This window comes from Phaethon aethereus (genome assembly GCF_964289735.1).
Source record: "Phaethon aethereus genome assembly, chromosome: 21".
NCBI classification, from domain to species: domain Eukaryota; kingdom Metazoa; phylum Chordata; class Aves; order Phaethontiformes; family Phaethontidae; genus Phaethon; species Phaethon aethereus.
Window position 1 is genome coordinate 7,471,262 of NC_138597.1, and position 22,152 is coordinate 7,493,413.

Consider the following 22,152-nt stretch of genomic DNA (forward strand, 5'->3'; position numbering starts at 1 on the left):
AGTTCCCAAACTTTCAACCCCTTAATGACTGGGGTCATAGGAAAATAGCATTTTCTTAGCAGGAAAAGCACAGCTGAGATAAAGGAATTAAAGAAGCTGTATGAAGAGTTTTCTGAAGGTACATGGACTAGGGAATATTTTGGAGCAGGGAGAAAGAACGATCTCCAAAGGTGACTAAGGATTTGACCAAAATAAATTTGCAAACAAATAAAAGATCTTTAGACAACTAACAAACTGTTGTGAAAGTTAAAGTTAAACCAACATTCACAAACACCTTCTCACCAAACACTAAGTAGTATTGAACATCTAATATAAAAATTCAAGTGGTTGGGCAGGATAAAGTATTGAGAATGATATTTGTTGCATTGGAAACAAGAAAAAGGCTGAATTCAGCAATGGAAAGATCCTTTGCAAGCCACTGTGGTAGTTAACACTGACATAGTTGAGGAGCAGAAATAGAAAAAAATACGCTGAACACAGTCAGAGCTTTCTGTATTCTTGCTGTATCTTCAGTAGTCCTGTTATTCCAGGCTAGATTCTCCTTGCAGTGAAACTATAGTTTGATGTTTATAACTTCAGCCATTTGCCATGGGTATAGCCATAATGTCATGAATTCACAATTTGGTTATAGCTATAATGTTATAAAATCACAATTATAACTTCATTACAAGAACAGAGGGAAGCACGAAACTGATCTCAAGTAAATAAATTCATCAACATCAGATTGCGTGAACTGGCCCAAAGAAAACAAGTTGTAATATGAGAGCAGTTTGTGTGTAGGTGTACTAACAGGGAGGGGAAGAGTTCCAAGGGACATGTTCTTTCTCTTAAATATAATTTTAAATAAATTCTTAAGATAAAATAAATGTGTCCTTAAACAGATGCTAATTGATGCTAAATGTAGTTGTTTGCATTGTTTCAGATACTAGTGATGCTTGTTTTATTATCGTAATAAAATATGTGCCTTGGTCTTGCCCAGAATTGCCAGCTAAGTATCTTACAAGGATGGCAACAATCTGAAACCTGCATCCTGCAAAACCATTGGTGTTTGAGTAAATCCTTCTAAAAACAGCAAGGACTAGCAGTATTCAGAGAGTTATGTGCTTGAATGTGACTTGACACAAGCAACTTTAATTTGCAGGTTCTGAATAATGATAAAGCATTGGAAGCTTCTAAATAGGATAGGAAAGTTGGAAGCATAAAATATCAGGAATGCTGTAATAAAATACTTGTGGCATTGTTATATATTTGTTTATTGTTTATCTAATTTTAGTTTAGTGTTTATATTCTTATGGGGAGGCCACTGAAAGACTTGCAAGCTGGGTTACAGTTTAAGTGTTTTAAATGAAGAATGTTTTTCAAAGGGGAAAAAAATCAAACCAACCTTCTTTAATTGTTACCAATTAGAATTGTGGAGAGACTGGAGCATGTGTTTTTCCAAATGGAATGTTTTCTAGTGTGTGGATATATGGAAATGAGTTTTCAACTCATGGCAAATTAGGTGTATGAGGAAATACTGCCTCCTGGGACAGCCGCAACCTTCATAAGAAACTCTTTCTCAGCATGTTTCTGTCCTGTAGGTGTCTCTGACCTTGGCAGCACTGCCTGGATCATATTTTCCCAAGGACGAAACCTTTAATGCAAACTGTAATAGAAGTCTTTTTATATGGCTGATCCCACCTATATTTTTTTCCCCTACTGACTTGTCTCTTGTTTTGAGAAGACTGCTTCAAAAACTTGTTCTACAGAGGAGCTAATAGGCCTTGATGCTGCAGCCTTTCTGTGTCCAGATCTTCCATTTAGTGAATATGTTATGTAGAGAGTAAAAGTGGGTCCATTACACTTTCTTTTAATTCACCTTTTTCTACAGATAAAGGTCTTGCAAAGTCAAGGGAGGGTAGGATTTAATTATCTGTCCTGCTAGCTCACCCAATTTAGTTTTCATCTCTCATAATGGACATCTTTTAATTGAGTCTTTCAGTCTTCAAATTCTTTAGTTGGTTTTATTTGTATAGATAAACTGAGAACTTTTTTTTTCCTCCTTCTAGGAATGACCGTATGTTTCTTAACAGTGTATCAGGAAGAGTTCAGTGATGGTCATAGGGTTTAATAGAAATAGTTTTATATGTGTATATTAATAATATGCTAGATTGTGTAACTTGGGAAAAATATTATTGTGCCATATGCTATTTGGATAAAACTTACTTTTTTTGAAGGTAAATTTGGGTTATGTCCCTCTAAGTGAATCTTCTGTCATCTTGCTTTCAGTAGATCTGTTTGAGTTTTTCAGGAACTGAACCAGCAGAAACAGCAAGCTTCATAGTTGTATATTTAATTAATATCACAAATCCTACAAAACATACTGATTTCTGTAATATTGCCAGATACTTATTAATTATTGTTAATGAGGAAGTAATTTTTAAAAGATTATGTCCTTTTAGTGGCAAAAGTATATAAAAAATACAATTGAGAATTTTCAGACTTTGCCCATGCAGAAACCTTGTTGGCTTAGATCTATGTAAAGTACGCTTTATCCACAAAGCTGATCAGATTTGGTGCTGCAGGTTGACTATGAAAAAAGAAGAATATTTAGTCAAGTAGGATGAAAACTGAATAATTATTACATCAAGGTAAATCTGTGTCAGATTACCAATTCATTACCCTTCAATAAGAAAGGTTTCAATTTAAATTGATGCATCTTTTAAAGTATTTTTTTAATTTTAAATCCTGTATTTTAAATAATCAGCCTTGTTTCAGACAGGCTTTTTTTTTTAGTCAGATTTTGTTACTCAGAGCGATGCACTCACTAAGCAAATTTTATACTGTGGAATTTCATTCCATAAAAGTCAAAAGAATCAACACCATTGAATAAGAGATAGTCATGTAACTATGTTGTTGTTATGTCTTTTTCAAATTAATGACAATATTACCTTTTTTTGATAAACTTCAGGTTTTGCCATGTATCATCTTCTAGCATACTTCTGTGACTTTGCTGTTATTTCTAAGTAATTTAAGAAGTCTATATATCATTATATGCTTAGAGGTTTTTTTCACATCTATTGCCAAGGACCTCATTATATTAGGCAAATGCTTTTGTCTTCTGTACTGTTTAAATAGTTCTGCAGATTTAACACCGAATAGTAGCCTGTTGTACACAGCTGCCTCTCCTTTATGTTTAGTCTGGCATTTAAATAAAGGATGTGATCCTACATAACATGGATCAAATAGGTGCTCTCTATTTTTTCCTCTTAAATAGTTTCTGTAACTATTAGAAATATAGAAGTCTAATTCTAAAAGTGGAAGTGAAAATTACTCAAATTGGAAGGATAAGAATAGTTTTTCTTGAGTTTCCTTGGAATCCATTAATTGTATTATATACTTTCAGATTGTTTCTTGTCATAGAGTATGTAAATGGGGGAGATCTTATGTTTCATATGCAACGGCAAAGAAAACTTCCTGAAGAACATGCAAGGTATTTCACTAACACATTTATAGTGATTTTCTTGTGTTGTTGTTTAATGTTGTATGAAATGCTTTCCAAACTTTATTCCATAAAAGAATATGGATAGCAAAGAAAGAACGAAAGGATGATTCTTAAGTTTAGAATGTACTGCCCTGGAAGAAATGTTAATTTTTTACTTTTTTTTAAAGCAAGCATTTGATTAGCAGTAACAGTTATTCCCATTTACTGTTGTTTATTGCTTCGTATTTAAGTAATGCTTCTTTGATCTCTTGATAGAAGATGTGACTATTCTACTTATTTTGGTCTTACGTTGAATAAATATAGTGTTGGTAGAAGAAAAGGAAAAATCTGTTTTTCGTAGATTTGCACTAAACAAAGTTTCATTATAATTCCTAATAATTATTAATACAGATCTTCTATGTCATACTTCTCTTAATTAGTAGAAAGAAAAAATAATTTCCCATATTTAATTTAAGGAGTGGTTTTACAATATGTGAGATCAGTGTCCTTATGAATAAATGTAGCTTCTCTTTGGTATGCTGTTGATAGAGGAAAGCTGACTTTAAAGTGATGTTTTAAGAACAGATTTTTCTACTTACACCAGCTTTTATACAATCTTAAAGCTAATATGAATTTTCTCCTTTTTAATTTCAGGTTTTATGCTGCTGAAATTTGTATTGCTCTAAACTTCCTACATGAAAGAGGCATAATCTACAGAGATTTAAAACTAGACAATGTTCTTTTAGATGCAGAGGGTCATATCAAATTAACAGATTATGGCATGTGCAAGGTTGGATTTTTCTTACCTTTCTTTTGTCACTTTGTCATTCAGTAGTGTATATCTCCCTGGCTATGCTTTTAAGTCAAGTACTGCGTCCAATGATATTAAGAGAAAACTGAGAAAACTTATCCTTATCTTAACACTAGTGTTACTGAGCCCAGAATTTGATTGTGGAATAGGAACTTTATTCTGAAAAATTACTGTTGAAAAATAGAACCACATTTGTAATTTTTTCCTTTGTGTATTTCAAGTTATGTGGGTCATTTCTGGGGACAAAAGTTTTGTCTGTTGGCCAAGTTAATTTCTTTTCTCTATCCAAGTTTTCTACGTGACCCAAGTTAGAAAAAATATATTTAAGACAAGTATGTTTTTAAAAGGGTCTTTTCCATCTCTTAGTAGCTGTGCTGCTGTGAGCATGAATTGCATTACTCATTCTCTGTGGCTGGACTGCACAGATTATTAACCAATAGGTGCTCTCTGTTATCTCCGTTCTTATGCTGCAGTCTTTGGCACTGAGAGGCAATTTAGAGAGCGCTGCTTTCAAAGTACCTGGTAAAAGGTAGCATGTACTTAACATGATGCAGAGGAAAGCGAGAAATCCTCAGTAGGACATACTAGTGTAGAAGATACTAAATTTAAAATTTGGGTGTAAAGTTGGAATGCCAAACACGAGTGAAGTGGTTGTAATCTGACAAGACATCTACTGTCCCCTAAGTGCTGTTGATTTGACCTCAAGCTGTCTTGTTATTGCCACACTGTTTCTGGCTAGTATGTGAAATGAGATTAGAGTCCAGTCTATTTCACAGAATCATTAAGGTTGGAAAAGACCTTTAAGATCATCAAGTCCAACCATCAACCCAACACCACCAAGCCCACTAAACCATGTCCCGAAGTGCCACATCCGTATGTTTTTTTGAACACTTCCAGTGATGGTGACTCTACCACCTCCCTGGGCAACCTATGCCAATGTTTGACCGCTTTTTTTCTTCATGAAAGTAAGTTTCTGAAGCCAAAATTGCAACTGGTGTTGTATTGATTTTTAAAAGTCTAAGGATTGACTGTTAATGCTAATTTTTATTTAACTTATTTCAGAACATGGTTAAGGCATGTTATGGTGACGTAATGAGGAAAGCTTGTCTCATTTCCTCCATAGAATAGATATTGCACCAATTTCTAAGAATGCTGGAGTAGAATGTTTCTCCACTATCAAAGTGCACAACAGGTTGCGGGGCTTCACATGGAATGTGGCAGTTACGTAAAAGTTTGATTCCTTCATTCCTAAAAATAGAAGGTTTTTCCCCAACATCTGTTGGAAAAGGACTTCCGAATTGGTTTTGAGCTGAATTTTTTTTAATGTATCTGTAAATAGTAAGCAAAATGTTGTTACAAATGTGTGACTCGGTTTTAATCAATTAATTTGCTGAAGATAAGCTGTAAAGTCATAAGCCAGCTTTGAGCACTATGAGTATTTATTTTGCTCTAGCGTTGCCTTTTCTGAAAGAAAGGTCTTTAGACTCCCGAAGGAACTTGGCTTTATAAGTCTAAATAAGGGAAATGCCCTAAAAAGGAGGTCAGCTTTTAATTTATGAAATGATTTATGCATGTAGGAAGGTTTGGGCCCTGGTGACACTACAAGCACTTTCTGTGGGACACCAAATTATATTGCACCAGAGATCCTCAGAGGAGAAGAATATGGTAAGCTGTGACTAAACAATTTGTAGTTATGATAAATCACGAAGCAAAACTCTAGTTGTAGGTTGGTTCAAATATGTTATTTTTAGATTTCCACATTTTTGTGCCATTATATGTTGAGGGAGTTGAATGCATATTGTACAGTTTAATTTTTTCTGAAATAAGGTTGTTGCTGTTTGTTTCTATTGCAGTTGCTCATTTCAGCTGCTTTTAAATCATACTTTCCCTGAAAAATAACTATTAAACTATACTGTAGCAAAACCAAGTCCACTCCTTGAAGAACTTGACATACCAGCTACTATTGTCCCCCAGTCAAGGTTATAGAATGCTATAAGAAAAAGTTATTGCTAATGCAGAAGTCAAAGGTATAATAGTCTTTTTAACCAGTGTTGTTATTTGCGAACTGATCTGATCAATAGGCTGAATCTGTCATTTAGTTATACTATAATGTTCAAGTTCTTTAACAAAAAAACAAAGCAAAAAACAAACCAACCTGAATATTTTCAGCTTAAATACACTGAATTTTCACTGAGGCATTGCTATCTGGCAGATGCCTACAAACTCATACAGATTACCTTTGTAATCCCAGTTCAGAAAACTCTCTCAAGTCTCATCCAGTGTTAGTGTAAATTGTGATGTCTGTGGCTTCAGTGGAAGTAGAGAATTTCAGTACTTTTTAGAACCATGCCATTAATCCTTATTTATGAGAGAGAACACCTAAATTCAAGGAGTTCTGGCTGAAAATTTGCTCTGCAAATATTTACAGGGTTCAGCGTGGACTGGTGGGCTCTCGGTGTGTTGATGTTTGAAATGATGGCAGGAAGGTCTCCATTTGATATTATTACTGACAATCCAGACATGAACACTGAAGATTACCTCTTCCAAGGTATAGTCATTTTGATACTTATTTTTTTCTTTCTTGGGAGAGAAATAATGAAAATGAGAATTTCCAGTAGGACAGTTAAATTTTCCTTTTCCATTGTTATCCCATAGCTGCCTGTAGACCTACTGTAGATAAAGGTCCCCAATATTTCTAGTTCATCATACCAAGAATCTGTTTTGTTGAACTCTGATAAAATGGTCAGGAATTAAAACAATAAAATATTTAAGTGTGCACAGTTCAGAAATAACAGACGGAAATTGTACAGAACGGTATCTTTGTTAGAAGGCAGTCCACAGGCCAAGAATGAATTTTAAATTCAGTGCTACATGAGAGGATAGCAGGATCTTTCTTGACAGAAACCTGTAGTTTTGCTCCAGGTAACTTTTAACTTCTTTTAACTTATGATGCAATTAATGTATCTCTTTTTTTTAAACAGTTTTCCCTTTCAGGAATAATGATGTGTGAATTTTTCCAAACAAAAGTAGTAATACTTGCAATATTTATTATAATAGAAACTCTGTAACAGATTGGGGAATTGCAATGTTACCTACTCCCTAATAGGCAGAACCATTCTTTAACTAGTTGCTGCAATTAGGTAACAGGCAGCTATGGTCTTCTTGACAAGCCTAATGTTAAATCAATTACTTGCTATATACTGAGGACACTGAAGAAGTTTCGTTCCCTATTTTTACTACAAACAATAGAAAAAGATAATGAAGCTTACCGTTCTTAGGAAATCTTGAAATGTAACAGTGCCTTCAATTACTGCAGCTCCTTTTGTTAGCATTATTTTAAATTATTGCTGTATTTTCCCATTTTCCAAGTGGTAACATAAATAATATAGTGTTTGTATTGAAATCATGGTCAATGTCATAAAACAAAAAACAATATTGCTGTTTTTAAACCTGTAACAGTTATTCTTGAGAAGCCAATCCGGATTCCAAGGTTTCTTTCTGTCAAGGCTTCCCATGTGTTAAAAGGATTTTTAAACAAGGTAAATAACATTCTCTTGTTTTTAGCATCTAAGATCTGGAAGTCAGAACTTCCTGTTGAAAGCAATACAGTTAAGAAGTTAATCTGCTTACTATTAAGAAAATCTATAAAACCTTGGTATCCTGTATGTTTAAAAAAACCCCAAAACACAAGCACTTAACTGCTAACTTACTGAGGGACTTCCACAGCATAGACTTGATTGAAAAGCCTGCACCTAGTGGAAAAAAATAACTATAGGCTTGTTTTTAAACTCTTTCCTGTAATACTTACTACTCAATTAAGCCGATTGAAATCCTTAGAACCGTGACAATTTTTTTAATGGGAAAAAGAAGGATATGAATTATATGTTACTAAATAAATCCAGTGGGCTATTTATTTTGAGAAGTTGTAAAATGTAATTTGAAAATGATATTTCAAACAAATTTCAACAAAAAACCACAAACAACTGAAATCCCTTGGTGGCCATAACGTGTGTCTTAGCAGCAGTTTGCATAGTAATACGGAATGCTGGAGTCATGTATGTGTGTGTTTGACAAACATTGACTGTAACTGGCTTAGAGTATGTAATACAAATTTCTGTGTTTTCTGCAGGATCCCAAAGAAAGGCTTGGCTGTCAGCCACAGACAGGATTTTCTGATATCAAGTCCCACACATTTTTCCGCAGCATAGACTGGGATCTGGTAAAAATAATTACTTCTGTTTATGTGTTCGAAAGGAATAGGTTCTTTTAGTTTATTAATTGTGTATATTTGTAACAACCCCATTAAAACCAGTGAAATTCAATTCCATAAATGGAAAAGCTATTTTGATTTCTCCAGGTGACATAACATAATAGAAACAAGCTTTATTTCATGAACAAAAATCTGGCTTCCTTCCAAATGCTAAGAATGGTTACAACTTGTGGGTATAATTTTTAGAACATATGATGAATTTTAAAGAACACTTTAAAAAAACATACTAAAGCATTGGTGGAACCATCTATTCATTGGTGTCTATTTGTAGATTCTGCAAACTCATGCACTAGGTTCTGCTGCTATAAAATGTACCCAGCATACACACCAGGTGCCTGCAACTGTAGTGTGAAGGACTGCATAGGTTTCCAGTATCAGAATTCAGTGCCTTACGATTCTGTGTGGTCATTACATACAGTCCTGTTAGTAAACATTTCCAGCTCTATTGGAAAAGAAAGTGTGGACTAGTGAAGACCTATCGGAATGCTATTTCAGTACTTCATTTCTCTTGCTGATTAAAAATCTTTCTGCCTTGACAGGAAGGTTAGTAGTTGATTAACACAGCCAACGCACTGGGTAAAGTGTCACAAAACCAGTTTAGATACAACCGTGGAAGATGACGTACTTCAGATACATGAAACATTTGTAGTCCACTTGTAGTGCCTTTACAAAAATAAGACTGAATTTACAAATTACATAACTTTTAAAATCAGTAGGGTTATTCAGGTAGGTAACAGGGTTTAGTAACATGAGTAGGTGTGAGTAGGATCAGGTCCTTTTTTAAGGATGTGGCTTGAAAGCAGTGTGGTTATTTAAAATGCTTCTCTGATTATTACTGTCAGGTTTTCTTTATCACTGCTGATGTGAGGAAAGCTTTTTGTTCGTAGTGGAGTAGATGACTTGCATTTCAGTGGTTTTGCAGGCATAAAATTTTATTGGAATTGTAGGGCTTTTTTAAAAGCTTCTGTGACTTGGTAATTGTGCCTACACTTCTGTCTTCATTGTAGAAAACCATTACAGAAATGACATTATGTGTATTGACACTTGAGCAGTAAAACAATTAAGTCAAACACTACCTCATCAGCATTACATTTTTTAATAACTAGTTGAACAGGGAAGAAAAAATGCACATAGTGTTTTCCTAGTCCTAGGAAGTCTACAGGAAGCGTAGAAACAGGCAGGCAGCATTGCCTGTAATAATATGAAAGAGGTTCAGAGGATGAGAGAAAACTGCATAATTATATATGTACTTTGAAGCCTGCTGTTCAGACCTTCATTGTTAATATTCTTCAGAGAAGATATTTGCTACATAAGGAGACAGTGTTGTAAAATACCTGGTGTTTACAAAATTATTCATATAATGAAGGCTGTCTTTAATTGTGCCAGACATCCTGTCTTTTCTATTTTCCCTTAAGCCTAAGTGTTATTTTTTGCTATGTTAGCTACCTCATGGTGCTAGAATACAACTTGCATGAGTTTGTGGTAGAGCATAAACATCATGTACTGCAGGGTTTCTGTTCTGTTTTGCAGAGTTTCTTTGAGAAGGGGAAGGAGCAAGAAGACTGTATTTGTATTGTTTATTTGTATGAGAAACTCTTAATTGCAAGCGGTACTTCTCGGTCAACATTTATGCTGATTTGAGTATTTTTTTTAACCTATTTTTTGGCTGAAAGCTTTGATATTAAATTTATTAAACTAGTGGAAACATTTAGGTGGTTTGTTTTGTGGTATCATTAGGGCAGTGCTGTTCAGGAGGATCTAAAATGTCAGATAAATTTTAATCTAAATTTCTAATAAGAGTATTGGGGAATATATTCAGGAGACAATGAAAAAATATTTGGAAAGCTTTTTAATTATTAGAATTTTCTTTGAAATGCACTTGATGAGTAGAAAAGATTTTGACTTAAAAGCTTTTCCAAATCTTTTCAAGTTGAAAGACAAGGAAGCAAGAGTCTAATGCTGACTAACATTTTTTTCTGTGTGAAGCTTGAGTTAAACGGAGAAATAAATAGTGGTAAAGTGAGCACATATACCATGAACACTTTTTTTCCCCTAGTGTTAGTCATCCAAGTTGTGTGTGGCACAGCTAAGAACTTTTTTAATTACTCCCTTTGCATATAGGCTGGCTTAATAGCATTCAGGGAAGTACCAAGACAACCTTTTTTTTTTTTGTTGTTTCAGTACATGAAGTTGGTTCTATCCTGGAGCCTGGTTTTATGGTATTTATCCATTATACGCTGAGAAAAGAACTACAAAGCCATAGTTACTGTTAGCTGTATATGGAAGCAGTAAGGTTTTTTTCTAGAACGATACCAACATTTTTCCACTCATTTTCTCAAGTTCAAGGCTGCAAGTTCACTATATGGTTTATCTAAGAGTGCTTTTATGCTTTACTGAGTATAAGATAAAAGAGGCAGTCTGATGTTTAACATCCAGTAGAATGGCGTACTGTCAAAACGTTAATGCATAGCTACAACTGACTCATAATGACAAACTTGCCACCCTACTTCAATTTTTGAATATTCATTTTGCTGTTTCTTTCATGCTGCCATTCTTGTTTGGAAGGAGCTAATTTTGTCTTCCTTACAACTTCAATTTCATGGTGATTTCTAAGACCTGAGAACTGATGGGGTATTGAGATTCACTGCCCAGTTATAGTTTCACGACTTCCTCATATCTCCATTTGTACTCATCATGCTCTTGTCTTAAACCTGGAATGCAAGATTCTTCTGCAATTGATCACATTTTTGTTGTTTACTTTGTGCCAAGTATAATGAGATGTCCTGGCCTAAAATCAGTTTTCCTACCCATGTTGGTAATAAATCATTTTGGTCAGTGGTGATTACTTTTCACTTACATTACGCTTACCCGTTTTTTTTAAGTCAGATTATGGAGCCTGTAGTTTTGGCTTTTTTTTTTAAACTGAATATAAATTTTAGAATTAGAATGTTGGTATCTGTGCTGCTACAAAGTTGACTACATCACGGATTTTTGTCTCCATTGCTGTGGTGGTAAGATTAAAGGCTAATTCAAGTAAGTTGTTTACTCCGTATAAATGTGTTTCAGTTAATCTGGCATAAGTTTCCCTTCCTGCTAAATATAAGCAGTAGCTTTCGCATACTTGTATGCTTATATTCCTAAATTGCAAGTTTTACTTATTACAGTCTTATGTCCTCTGCAACTCTGCAGAACATTAAACTGGAAACCCGAGTCTTAAGATCTAAATTACAATTGCAATATTTATTTGTGACCTATGATACATCAGAAATAATTCTTCTCTAATTGCACACAAATGCTGTTCCTCAGGAGGAAAAGTAAATATATTGTGCTAACTCTTGTATTGCAGCAGGAAGCATCTGTGTGGGAATTTTTTAGTCCTGAGTGTAATCTAGTAAGTTACAGAAAACTTAAATGGCTGAATTATTTATGGGCTTCTATTTTTAAATGCAGAGCACTAATTATATTGGTGTCTGTTGCCTGGCTTGTAATGTATATTACTTAGGTATTTTGATATTGCTCTCCAATAGCATTTAATGTAGTTGAATTTGTAGAGCGCTTTTGTTAATTATTACAGAAAATGTTACTAGAGTAACTTATTTCTGGTTTGAGTATGAGATTTTGTTATTTGTGTAAATTTTTTGCTTTTGTTGCAAGTATTGTTTTGAAACACACAGAAGCCTTCCTTTTTTTCCAACGAAACCAACCTATGAAATATATTGGATTAAGAATTTGGGAGCCAATACAATTTGTATAAAGTTCTGTTTTAAGTGGGAAAAATCTTCAGTTTACTTTTTGAATAATTTTATCTTGAAAGTGACAATAATTTATATGTAGTCCATAAGAATGGCTAGGAAGGTTAAGAAAAATCTTACATGGAATGGTGGCGAAAGGATTTTCTGGGAGATGTACAATTCTCCCGTTTTAACTTGGCATGTTCTGGGGAGAACGCATGTGAATGACATACAGACTTGATAGCTCAACTACGGTATTGTTACTGGCATGCAGTGACACACAGGCCTCTGCAAAACGCAGTGGAACTTCCTAACATAGAGGCATGATAGGTGTAATGCATTCCCTGTTGTAGCTGGAAAACCTTCTTCAGAAGAAGTCTTCAAAAGGTTATTAATGAAATTGAATACTGTTCTGTGTTAGTCAGATACCACTAAATAGTATGAAGGATCTACAAGACTTTTAAGAGAATTTGCAGATCTTGGTGTAGAAGGTCCCTCTTTTCAGTATGTTCCATCCAGACCTGCAAAGAAGTTGGAGCCAGGGAGATGAGTACACCAGGAAGAACAGTCTCTGGTCAAGAATAAATCTAGAAAAGGGAGCAAGGCTTTCTGCATCAGTGCTGCTCTTGGATAATAATTGACCATCATCTGTTACCTTAAGACAGCTACCTTTAGACTTGAAAGGCTGGACCAACAAAATCTTTGCTTGTACTTTTGGGGGAGGGATGGCATGGGTGGGTGCAGTTTTTGAATCAGTTTATCAAATTCAAATATCATGGAGATATGTCCAGACAAATCTTAAAAATGCAATTACAATCATGATCAAAATGCGTTTTCCTCTTTCCTAACTATTTTCAGCCTTTTTACTCTTAATACTATAAGCCTTCAAAAACATACCAGCACCACACTAATTACAGAACCGGGGAAGTCAGAATTGACTCTTTAATCTTGGGCAGAGATCCATGGTGGTGTCTGTGGTAAGGGATCAGAAAGAAAAATGGTCATTCATTTCTTTCTACAGGAGTTCTGACAAAACATACATGACTTCTTTTATTACAACAAAATTGTTTAATTTGCTCATTACAAACATTACATTTTCTTATAGCTTTGAGGGCTTTTGGGATGTTGTTACTATCGCCCTATATTGTTACATTTGGAAATTCAGTTATCGTATTAACTTTGTCTTTTTACTGAAGACTTTACTAAATCTTTTTAATCTCTTGTCTCTCGATTCAATGGACAATAAAACACTGAACTGCAGTACTGAATTTGTTTTAACTGCAAAGAGGATATGATGAATGTGAATACCGTAAGGATGGGATTTAAGCTAGGAATGACGTGAGACAGAACTAGAAAGATCCCTAATCAAGGTGGCTTGTCAAAAGGTTTTGGAGCTATTTTTAATTTAATTATGGTTAAAATCTGTGCAAGCTGTATATCTTCTATACATGTTACCGAATGTGTTCACAACTGTAAAATATTACGAGTGGGGAGATTTTGCCTGTGATAGTACTCCTTTAAGTAATGATAGGAAAATAAGCTAGTTTTCTATCCCCTGCAGAGAAGTATGAAATTGCTCCATCTTCTTGTCACCACCTGTCTTACGTCTGCAGTGTAAAACCACTGTTCACTGCCTCATTCTGTTCTGGAAATGCTTTCAAGCAAGTTCCAAATTTGTTCAGCCACACTGAAGCAGATCCATTTCTTGAAAGGAAGCGGGACTGTGATTTGGATCTATAGGAAAACAGCAGCCTAAATAAGGGTGTATAGGAGTTCAGCCTTTTCTGAAATTTATCCAGGAAAATCCCTGTTACCTCCCTACAGATTAAAGGGCTAGATGCCTTAAAGAGTTTTCTTTCTTCATAGGCACGCTGAATAATAAAGCATATATTCTACATAAAAGCATGCTGGGACAGACTAATCACTCTTGTTTTGTAGCAACATAGGTATATACTTTAAAAGGAAAAAGCATAATGAAAGTTTTACTGAAATAGTCTGGAGGTCTGAATTGAAATAGTGTCTACATTTCCTTTCTCATGTCAGAAGAGAGGTTATCAAATGATCTAACTGCGTAACTTGTTAATTCTCAGTGATACCAGGTGACCCTCCTGATCTCTGAATTTGTTATTGAATGTCCTGTACTTTGAACAGACCATTCCATGTCATTTCTGGAGTTCTGTTACTGTCTTACTGGGACCAAAGTAGGCTAAATATGACAAGATGAAAAAATTACATTTCTTACTGCATAAAAATTAGTACTTCCTGTAAACCGAAGTAAATATTATAACTTGGCAAGAGAAATGTCCAAACGGGAAGTTTTAACCTGAGTCTGTGTTGGAAATTCACTAACTCATTTAAAAAAAGGGGTGGGTGAGGATGTGTATCCATAGGAAATTTCTTTTTAATATTGTTAGGGCGCTTTAGTTTGCCATATTTGGCTCAAAATTAGAAGTAGCCTGGAAATTGCTGGTAGATTGCAGGAAATAGTAGTGTAAAAAATTAATGGAAACTTAAACAGTGTGGTGAATTGTTTAAAACTCAGAAGAAAGTTATGTTCACCATGGCTGATGAGACAGTTTAGCTTTAATCTGTGGAAGAGAATGCAGACACAGTGCAAACTGCAGAGCTACCATTTCTTTAAAATGGGTCTCAAGTCTCAACTTCACAGTAATTAACAGAAAGTTGGGCTTTGCTTTTTCATGAGCAGATGCCAAACGATGTTTCAAAAAAGTAAGAATTACAGCTGGTACTAAATACTGTCCAGCGTTTAGTATTTCAAAATTGTGAAACAGAAAGAGAAGGCTATCTGCTTCTTTCCCAGCAAAAGGCATGTAGTGGGTGGCTAATAGCCTGATTAATGTACTTTAATTTTTAAATGAAAACAAAACTTTGTAAGGAATTTCAGTCTCCATACAAAACCACATATTAAAACAGGCTTGTCGCTTTGTCATTTAATACTGTTATCACTGAGGATGTGTTGCATGAAAACAAATTGTGATTTTTGATTTTTCCATTAGTGTCATTAGGTCTCTTCCAAAGGGAGTTTTGAATGTTGATTTTCTATCTGATGTTTCTCTAGAGGAACGGTGACCTCCAGTGGCCAGCAAGGCTAACCCAAACTGTATATACCACGTAGGCCAAAACAGATCAGAATAATGATCAAGTCTGGTAGCCTGTCTCTATCAAAGCCAATACCAGAAGCTTCAGAGGAAGGTAAAAATGGTTCCAAATGCTCCTAGCCTACAATGTTTCTCATACAGATAACTAACGTCCTTCTGATTCATATAGTGGTCAATTTTATGCCCTGTAGCATGAGTATTGCTATAGATTGTGTAGATGCATAGCTCAAAAATAGCAGTCTAAAAATGTTGTAACATTTTAGATTTTAACCACAGTTTAAGTACCGACTTCTGTGGTGATAAATTCCGTAATATAACAGGGGGAATAGAAGTGGATTATACTTCCTATGATTAAAAAAAAAACCTCCTCAATTCAGAGAAGGCAGGAAGAATTCATGTAACCAGAACTTCCTTCTGAAATAACTAGCAATTTATTCTTTAATCAATTGCATGCCTACTGGTATCATTACCAAATGGAAAAATTTTAGCGGTGAATGAGTTACGTAATATAATTTGAAATCATATCCTCACTCTCCCTGAAAACATCTTTTCTGCCCATACTTAAAAGCACAATTTTGCACTAGGTTGAATTTAAGTTTTATACCGAGTTTTCAAGGAATTTAATAAGGATCTTAAAGTTACCAAGCTTAGTAACTAAGTAGTCTGACTTGCTATTACCAGTGAAGGCTAAACTGCTGTTTTTGCAGAGGCATTATGTTTGTGAAATGGTCTGTGGCCTTTCTGGAAGCTTTGAGTATTGTTAATATTACACCGTAAACTGTTAGACAAGTATTCCGTTTGAGATTCTGTGTTTGTATTTTTTTTTTTCTTGAGGGGAGAAAAAGAAACCCTTGCTATGGTGTCTTTGTGCCTTTACGATCTGACCAAAGGATTCCCTCCAGCTGGAGTAGGGACACTGCCTGCCATAAGTTATGCAATGCATTAAGAGATGCCCCTGAGTGATTCGGTTACCCAGAATTTACAGTTACCCTTCCTTCCGTTTGCTGTGTCGCCTTCAATTCTGCCTGAGCGTACCCCCTCTGTATTGCAAGGGGATCCATGCGAGAAGTTTCATACCTCAGTCCTGCTATAGCTCTGTGAGATTTTTCTTTACAAAGCCTGTAACAGTGGGATGCTGATCCTGTTTAAGGTCCTGTAAATTCTGCTTAGGTGACCCACTGAACGAAAAAGACACATGATAGTGACTCTCTCTTAGTATTGGAAGCCTGGATTTATTTACCATATGTTTTCCTTTGTTCTTCTAATTAATGTTTCATTCACTAATGTTAAATGGGAAAAAACGATTCCTAGCTGTATCATCCATACATACGTAGGAAATCCCTAGTGTTTTGTAAAGACCATTTCAAACAACTATGAAAGCAGAGGATGTAGCTTGAAAGTTCTGCTCTGAAAATGGCAGTGCTGACAAATTGTGTTACAAGCATTATTCAGAAAGGATGTTGAGATATATGTGCCAATACTGGAAAACAGGATTCACACAAATATTTTTTTGCATTCTTATCTCAAACTTTTCTATCACTTCCTTCTACAGGCAAAGTAATGCATGGAATCCATCTATGGGTTCAAGATTGGTGTACGTAGTCAGAGCCTCCTTAAATTAAAGGAGCTTTGTATGCATGCAGCACACCAATTAAGGAAAAGTTTTGTGGAATTGGCATTTTAGATGGTCATAAATAGATAACCATCTATTTTCACAATTCTTCTACTATCTATAAAATACTTATGGTTATAACAATTGGTAAACTGGCAATCTGGGACCAAATTAAAATTTTCACTTTCTTTTAATGTTCAGTAACAGCTTTTGAAGTGTTGCTGCAAGAATTGTGTTGTTTTTATGGAACATACTAGCATCTATAAATAAGTATAAAAAAGTAGAACTACAAAATTGATTAAAAAAGAACATGAGGCAATACATGCTAGCATTTTCATTGAGATGGTATATTTAATTCCAGTTTAATCATTTGCCATGCCTTGTCTGTAACTGGCATGCTGGGTAACCTGTCAAAGTTGGGTTTAGAATTAAACTGTTGTCTCAGTCTGGTATGTGGCTATGAAGAAGTGCCATAGTCTGGTGCCAAAATAATTCTGGAGCATAAGGGTCAATGGCAGAATTTTTTAATAGAAAAATTGGGAGATTCAATCAAATATTTAAAAAATAAGCATTGACATTTTGGAGACGGAGTGAATTTTCCAGATTATCTTAATGTTTCTCACAGTACTCGCCAGGTCAATGTGTTGCAATTATGCTTGATCCTCCACATTCCTAAGACTTGGTGTTTACATCTGGAAGTTCACTGATAGGAAAGTAAATATATAAGCCGGTTGGATTGTAGAATCTAGCCATTTAAATTTCTTTTAATTAAACCTTTTGAATGGAAAGTTGAAAATGTCTTATTTATCTTCCTGTCTTTTACTGTATTAATGCATATGTCTTACTGTTTGGAATATGATACAGTTGTATATGGTTCGGGAACTAAATTTCCAGTGATACCTTCTGACTATTCCCTATTGAGCTACAAAAGAGAGATTACAGGTCGTGAAAGGGACATTGATCAAGCTTCTATGACTTTGTAAGGGTCAAACTAGTCGCGATTCCATTAAATCAAATGGAGCCTTTGTTTGAAAGGTTTAATGCGACTCCCTTCAAATGCTTATGTTACAGATATTGTATTTTTAATATAATTGTGAAGGGAGAGGGAATTCCACACTGTAGTGTTCATTTGGCAGTTACGACCCTAGAAAGCTTTGAGCCGTTTCATCAGTTGTTGCTTATTTTGAAGGAAGGTGGATCTCACAAATACTACATTCTGGTTTGTGTCAAACTGAGCACCCTGGTAGATGAGACCAGTTTAGAGGGAAGACAAGGGAATTCAGCTTTTCCCTTCTGTCTCTCAAAAGCAGCTGTCCAATCAGGATACTTGTACTGGTTGGTAGTCAAAAACCTGTTTCTTCAGTAGCCTGAGGAAAAAAAAAAACAGAGATGGACAGGTGATCATGGAGAGGAGGCGGAGGAGATTCAGGAGATGTTGGATGTGAGAGAACTCGGGAAGTACTGTGGTCAGTATTGTGTGGGATTTGGGAAAGCTAAGGCCAGAACTGAGGGTTGCTTATTTCTAAAGTACTAATTTCAGTCTAATCCAGGTGAGTGTCTGAAGTCATTGCAGTAACTTCTTTTAAGAAATAAGCTTTCTCAGACCAAATGGCCATGCGATATCACGTAAGTCTAGAGTATTCAGGAAAACTTAAATCAGTTGCTTGTAATTTTGGACTCTGCTCCTTATGAGTCCCTTCCAACTTGAGATATTCTGTGGTTCTGTGAATTTTTAATGTAATTCTGTGACGTAATTTTAGACTTTAGTGAATGATACTTTCTTATTTAATGCTTAGTGAATATGATGATTCTATACTTACTGAGCTAGTAAGATTTCTTCATGGGCAGTTTGCCTATAAAGAGTATTGCCATACCCCTCATTAGTATGTAGACGTGAGGATCTTGTATTTAGAATGAAAGATACTATTAATTGTTTTTAGTTCCCCTATTTTTCTGTCATTGCTCACGGCAGCACACAGATACTCTGGTTTTCTTACTATTTCTAGTTAGTGAGGCATTAGAAATGCATAGAGGTACCGGTTACGCTTTCTAAAATGTTACACCTTTTCATACATAATTCATCTCTAGTGTTAATTCCACCCCTGAATTCCATATTTTTTTTAGTATAAGGCATTACCTCAGCATAGTGATGACTATGGATATTAGTATTTGGCCAATCATCTTTCCATAAAACACAGACATGTTTGTAGAACAAGCTTAACTAAAATCATACGATGTTAAGCAATGTCTTTGAAATGCTATGAATTTCTAGATAGACTAAAAAGTGTTGAAAAAGTAGCTGTTCTCTTTGTGTCTTATCAATGTGGTTCAGTTCACACTGTTTTTAAGTTCCTGTCTTTGATGTTAAGCAGTATTGTTTACCTATTACTGTTTTCCCAGAATATAATGCTTTGAACTAGCTTGTTTGCTTGTATGAAGGAATTGAGCAGTAGCTATCACTTGGCTGCTGCATGGTCTACTTAATATGTAAAAGAATAGTTTGAATGTTCCCCAGAGTGTACGGATGGGAGAGGGACAGCTAATGCTGATTTACAACCAGTGAGTTTAAGCATCAATTGAAGTAATATGTTGCACTTGAGAGGTTTTTTTCTTCCCTTTTTCTCTTTATGAAGCAAGAGAGAGCTTTCTTTGGTTTGTTAGACAGTATTTATATTAGGGTGCAGTGTGAAATTGCAAGTCATGATGAAGAGGATTCTGTTCACAAAAGTGAGTAGCATATAGTTAATAACTTCAGGAAAAATGTGAGAAGAATAATTCATACTCAATTATATAAGAGCTCCACTGGTTTATTGTAACTTAAGGTACTTCATAGTCTATATTTCAGTTGAGAGACTTGGTGTTATGATAGATGTAACATGTAGAAAACAGTAGTATTACTTGTCATTGGTGGTAAACTTGCTTTTAACGATTGCTTACCCATGTGGCTAGCAATTGGGATGCAAATATTGCTTACTTCTTTTGTTCTCTGCTTTAACATTAACATATAACATTAACATACAAGCCTGGCTATGTTGATTAGATGTAATCTAAGAGGTTGCATTTACAAGAGGCAGCTTTAGAGGAGCTTATAAAATGGAAAAAAGAGTTATACTCTGGGAAAGCATCTTGGCTTGAATGGAAAACTTCTGGTGTATGTTCTCAGCTTAAAAACCTTTGAGCCAGATGCGTATAGCAACACTTTCTTAGTATGTAGGGCAAGAGACTTGGGAACAGCTTTTTCAATAGTCTTAAAATTTTATTAATTTCTGATAATTGTTTAAGGTTTTGTATTTAAAATACAGCAATAGGATAAACAGGATGAGCGTATAACATTTAGTGTCAAAATCTACTGGTCTAAAACTTAATGTCAGATTGTATTTAATGTGTATCTTCCACCAATATTAAACTCAACTATAGTGACTTTTCTGTGCATGTACTCTAGAGCTAATGTCTGTTAATGTTCTTAGGGAATTTTGTAAATACTTAACATTTTAATTTTTCTCCTCCCCCATTATATTTTTTCTTAGCTGGAAAAGAAGGAAGCAACCCCTCCATTCCAGCCTCAGATCACAGATGATTATGGTTTGGATAACTTTGATACACAGTTCACCAGCGAACCTGTGCAGCTAACCCCAGATGATGAGTATGCTTTCCTTTTTTCCCCAAATACAATTGTATGTTAAGAAATTAATTTATGAATTACTTGAAAATTACTAAGAAACTATGTACTTCGCAGTCAAAGATAGTCAGGTTAAAGTAAGTTTGAAGTTCTTTCTATCCTACGTATCTTGCATAACTCATCATACTTAAGTTTTAGAAGACTGCCAGTACTCTAATAAAGAGTACAGTGTTGATTTGAGCGTACGCTTGGCACGGGAAGAAGAGATGGAAATTTGATTCCTGACCCAGGCAGCTTGTATTTCTGTACTCTGGAGAAACAATTGAGGCTCCTTGGGGCTCAGAATAAGCTCGAGATAGCAGGAAAAGCTCTTTAACTGTGCTATGGAAAAATGTTGCAGGAAGAAAAAGTGTGTTTTAGTAAAGGAATTTGAAGGCTGAGGAGTGATTGCTGTACGTGAAGGAAGATGTTCCTTTGGATATAAGGTGGTGTATAAGAATCACAGAATCATTAAGGTTGGAAAGGACCTTTAAGATCATCAAGTCCAACCATCAACCCAATACCAGCAAGCCCACTAAACCATGTCCCAAAGTGCCACGTCTACACGTTTTTTGAAAGCTTCCAGTGATGGTGACTCCACCTCCTCCCTGGGCAGCCTGTGCCGATGCTTGACCACTCTCTCCGTAAAGAAATTTTCCTTAATATCCAATCTAAACCTCCCCTGGTGCAACTTGAGGCTGTTTCCTCTTGTCCTATCGCTGGTTACTTGGGAGAAGAGACCAGCACCCACCTCACCACAACCCCTTTTCAAGGTAGCTGTAGAGAGCGATGAGGGCTCCCCTCAGCCTCCTCTTCTCCAGACTGAACAACCCCAAGACGACAGGCTATAGTTTTGGAGACGTAGATTGCCCAGAGTCTTTAAGAGAATAATTGTATACAGTTTTGAGGGTTTACTGAAGTGTAAAAAAAAAAAATCAAATTGGAACTTGAACTTGCTCTGAAAAAACAAGAGAAAGCTCTATGCGATGGGGGAAGATGTCAGAGGAAAAAATGGTCTTGTTGACTTCATTTGTCTGTGAAGCATTTAGCATTTGTCTGATGATAAATGTATTATTAGAGCTTAGAGGGGAGGGTGGGCCAAATGACATCAGTGTGAGAATCGTAGTATCTAATTGCTGAGGAATGAACAGTTTGGGGAGGGTCAGGTCTATTCTTTTTCCAAGGTGCATTTTTCTCTCAAGCCTTGAGCGTGTGACACTAATGCCAGATGGCACTTAGAATACACTTTTTAAAGAGCTTCAAAATACTGTTTCTCACTAAAAAGCATAATAGTGCGTGTTCTGAAATTTTTTGTGCAATCATCGAAAGTACATTGAAATGTTCTGCTGCTTATTTAGCATTTTGATACAAAAGTAAAATGAATCAAAGGGTACTTGGAATCCTAAAATCTGTGCAGCTAGGGTTTTTACGTGAGCTTTACTGTGAGAGAGCAGCAAAGGTTTCCTTGCATGTTGCACATTCCCCCCC

General features: G+C 35.4%; 1 protein-coding gene across 1 annotated transcript in view; it reads left to right on the forward strand.

The window, feature by feature from the left end:
• The window catches only part of PRKCZ (protein kinase C zeta), a gene marked incomplete at its 5' end in the record, with an annotated part of 65,213 nt that overhangs the window by 41,008 nt on the left and 2,053 nt on the right, over window positions 1–22,152 (forward strand). Inside the window, 7 exons of the mRNA XM_082009402.1 lie at window positions 3,386–3,472; window positions 4,118–4,253; window positions 5,852–5,939; window positions 6,703–6,822; window positions 7,734–7,813; window positions 8,404–8,493; window positions 20,534–20,649. Of these exons, the coding sequence (XP_081865528.1) occupies window positions 3,386–3,472; window positions 4,118–4,253; window positions 5,852–5,939; window positions 6,703–6,822; window positions 7,734–7,813; window positions 8,404–8,493; window positions 20,534–20,649 (717 nt within the window). The remainder of the gene's footprint in view (window positions 1–3,385; window positions 3,473–4,117; window positions 4,254–5,851; window positions 5,940–6,702; window positions 6,823–7,733; window positions 7,814–8,403; window positions 8,494–20,533; window positions 20,650–22,152) is intronic.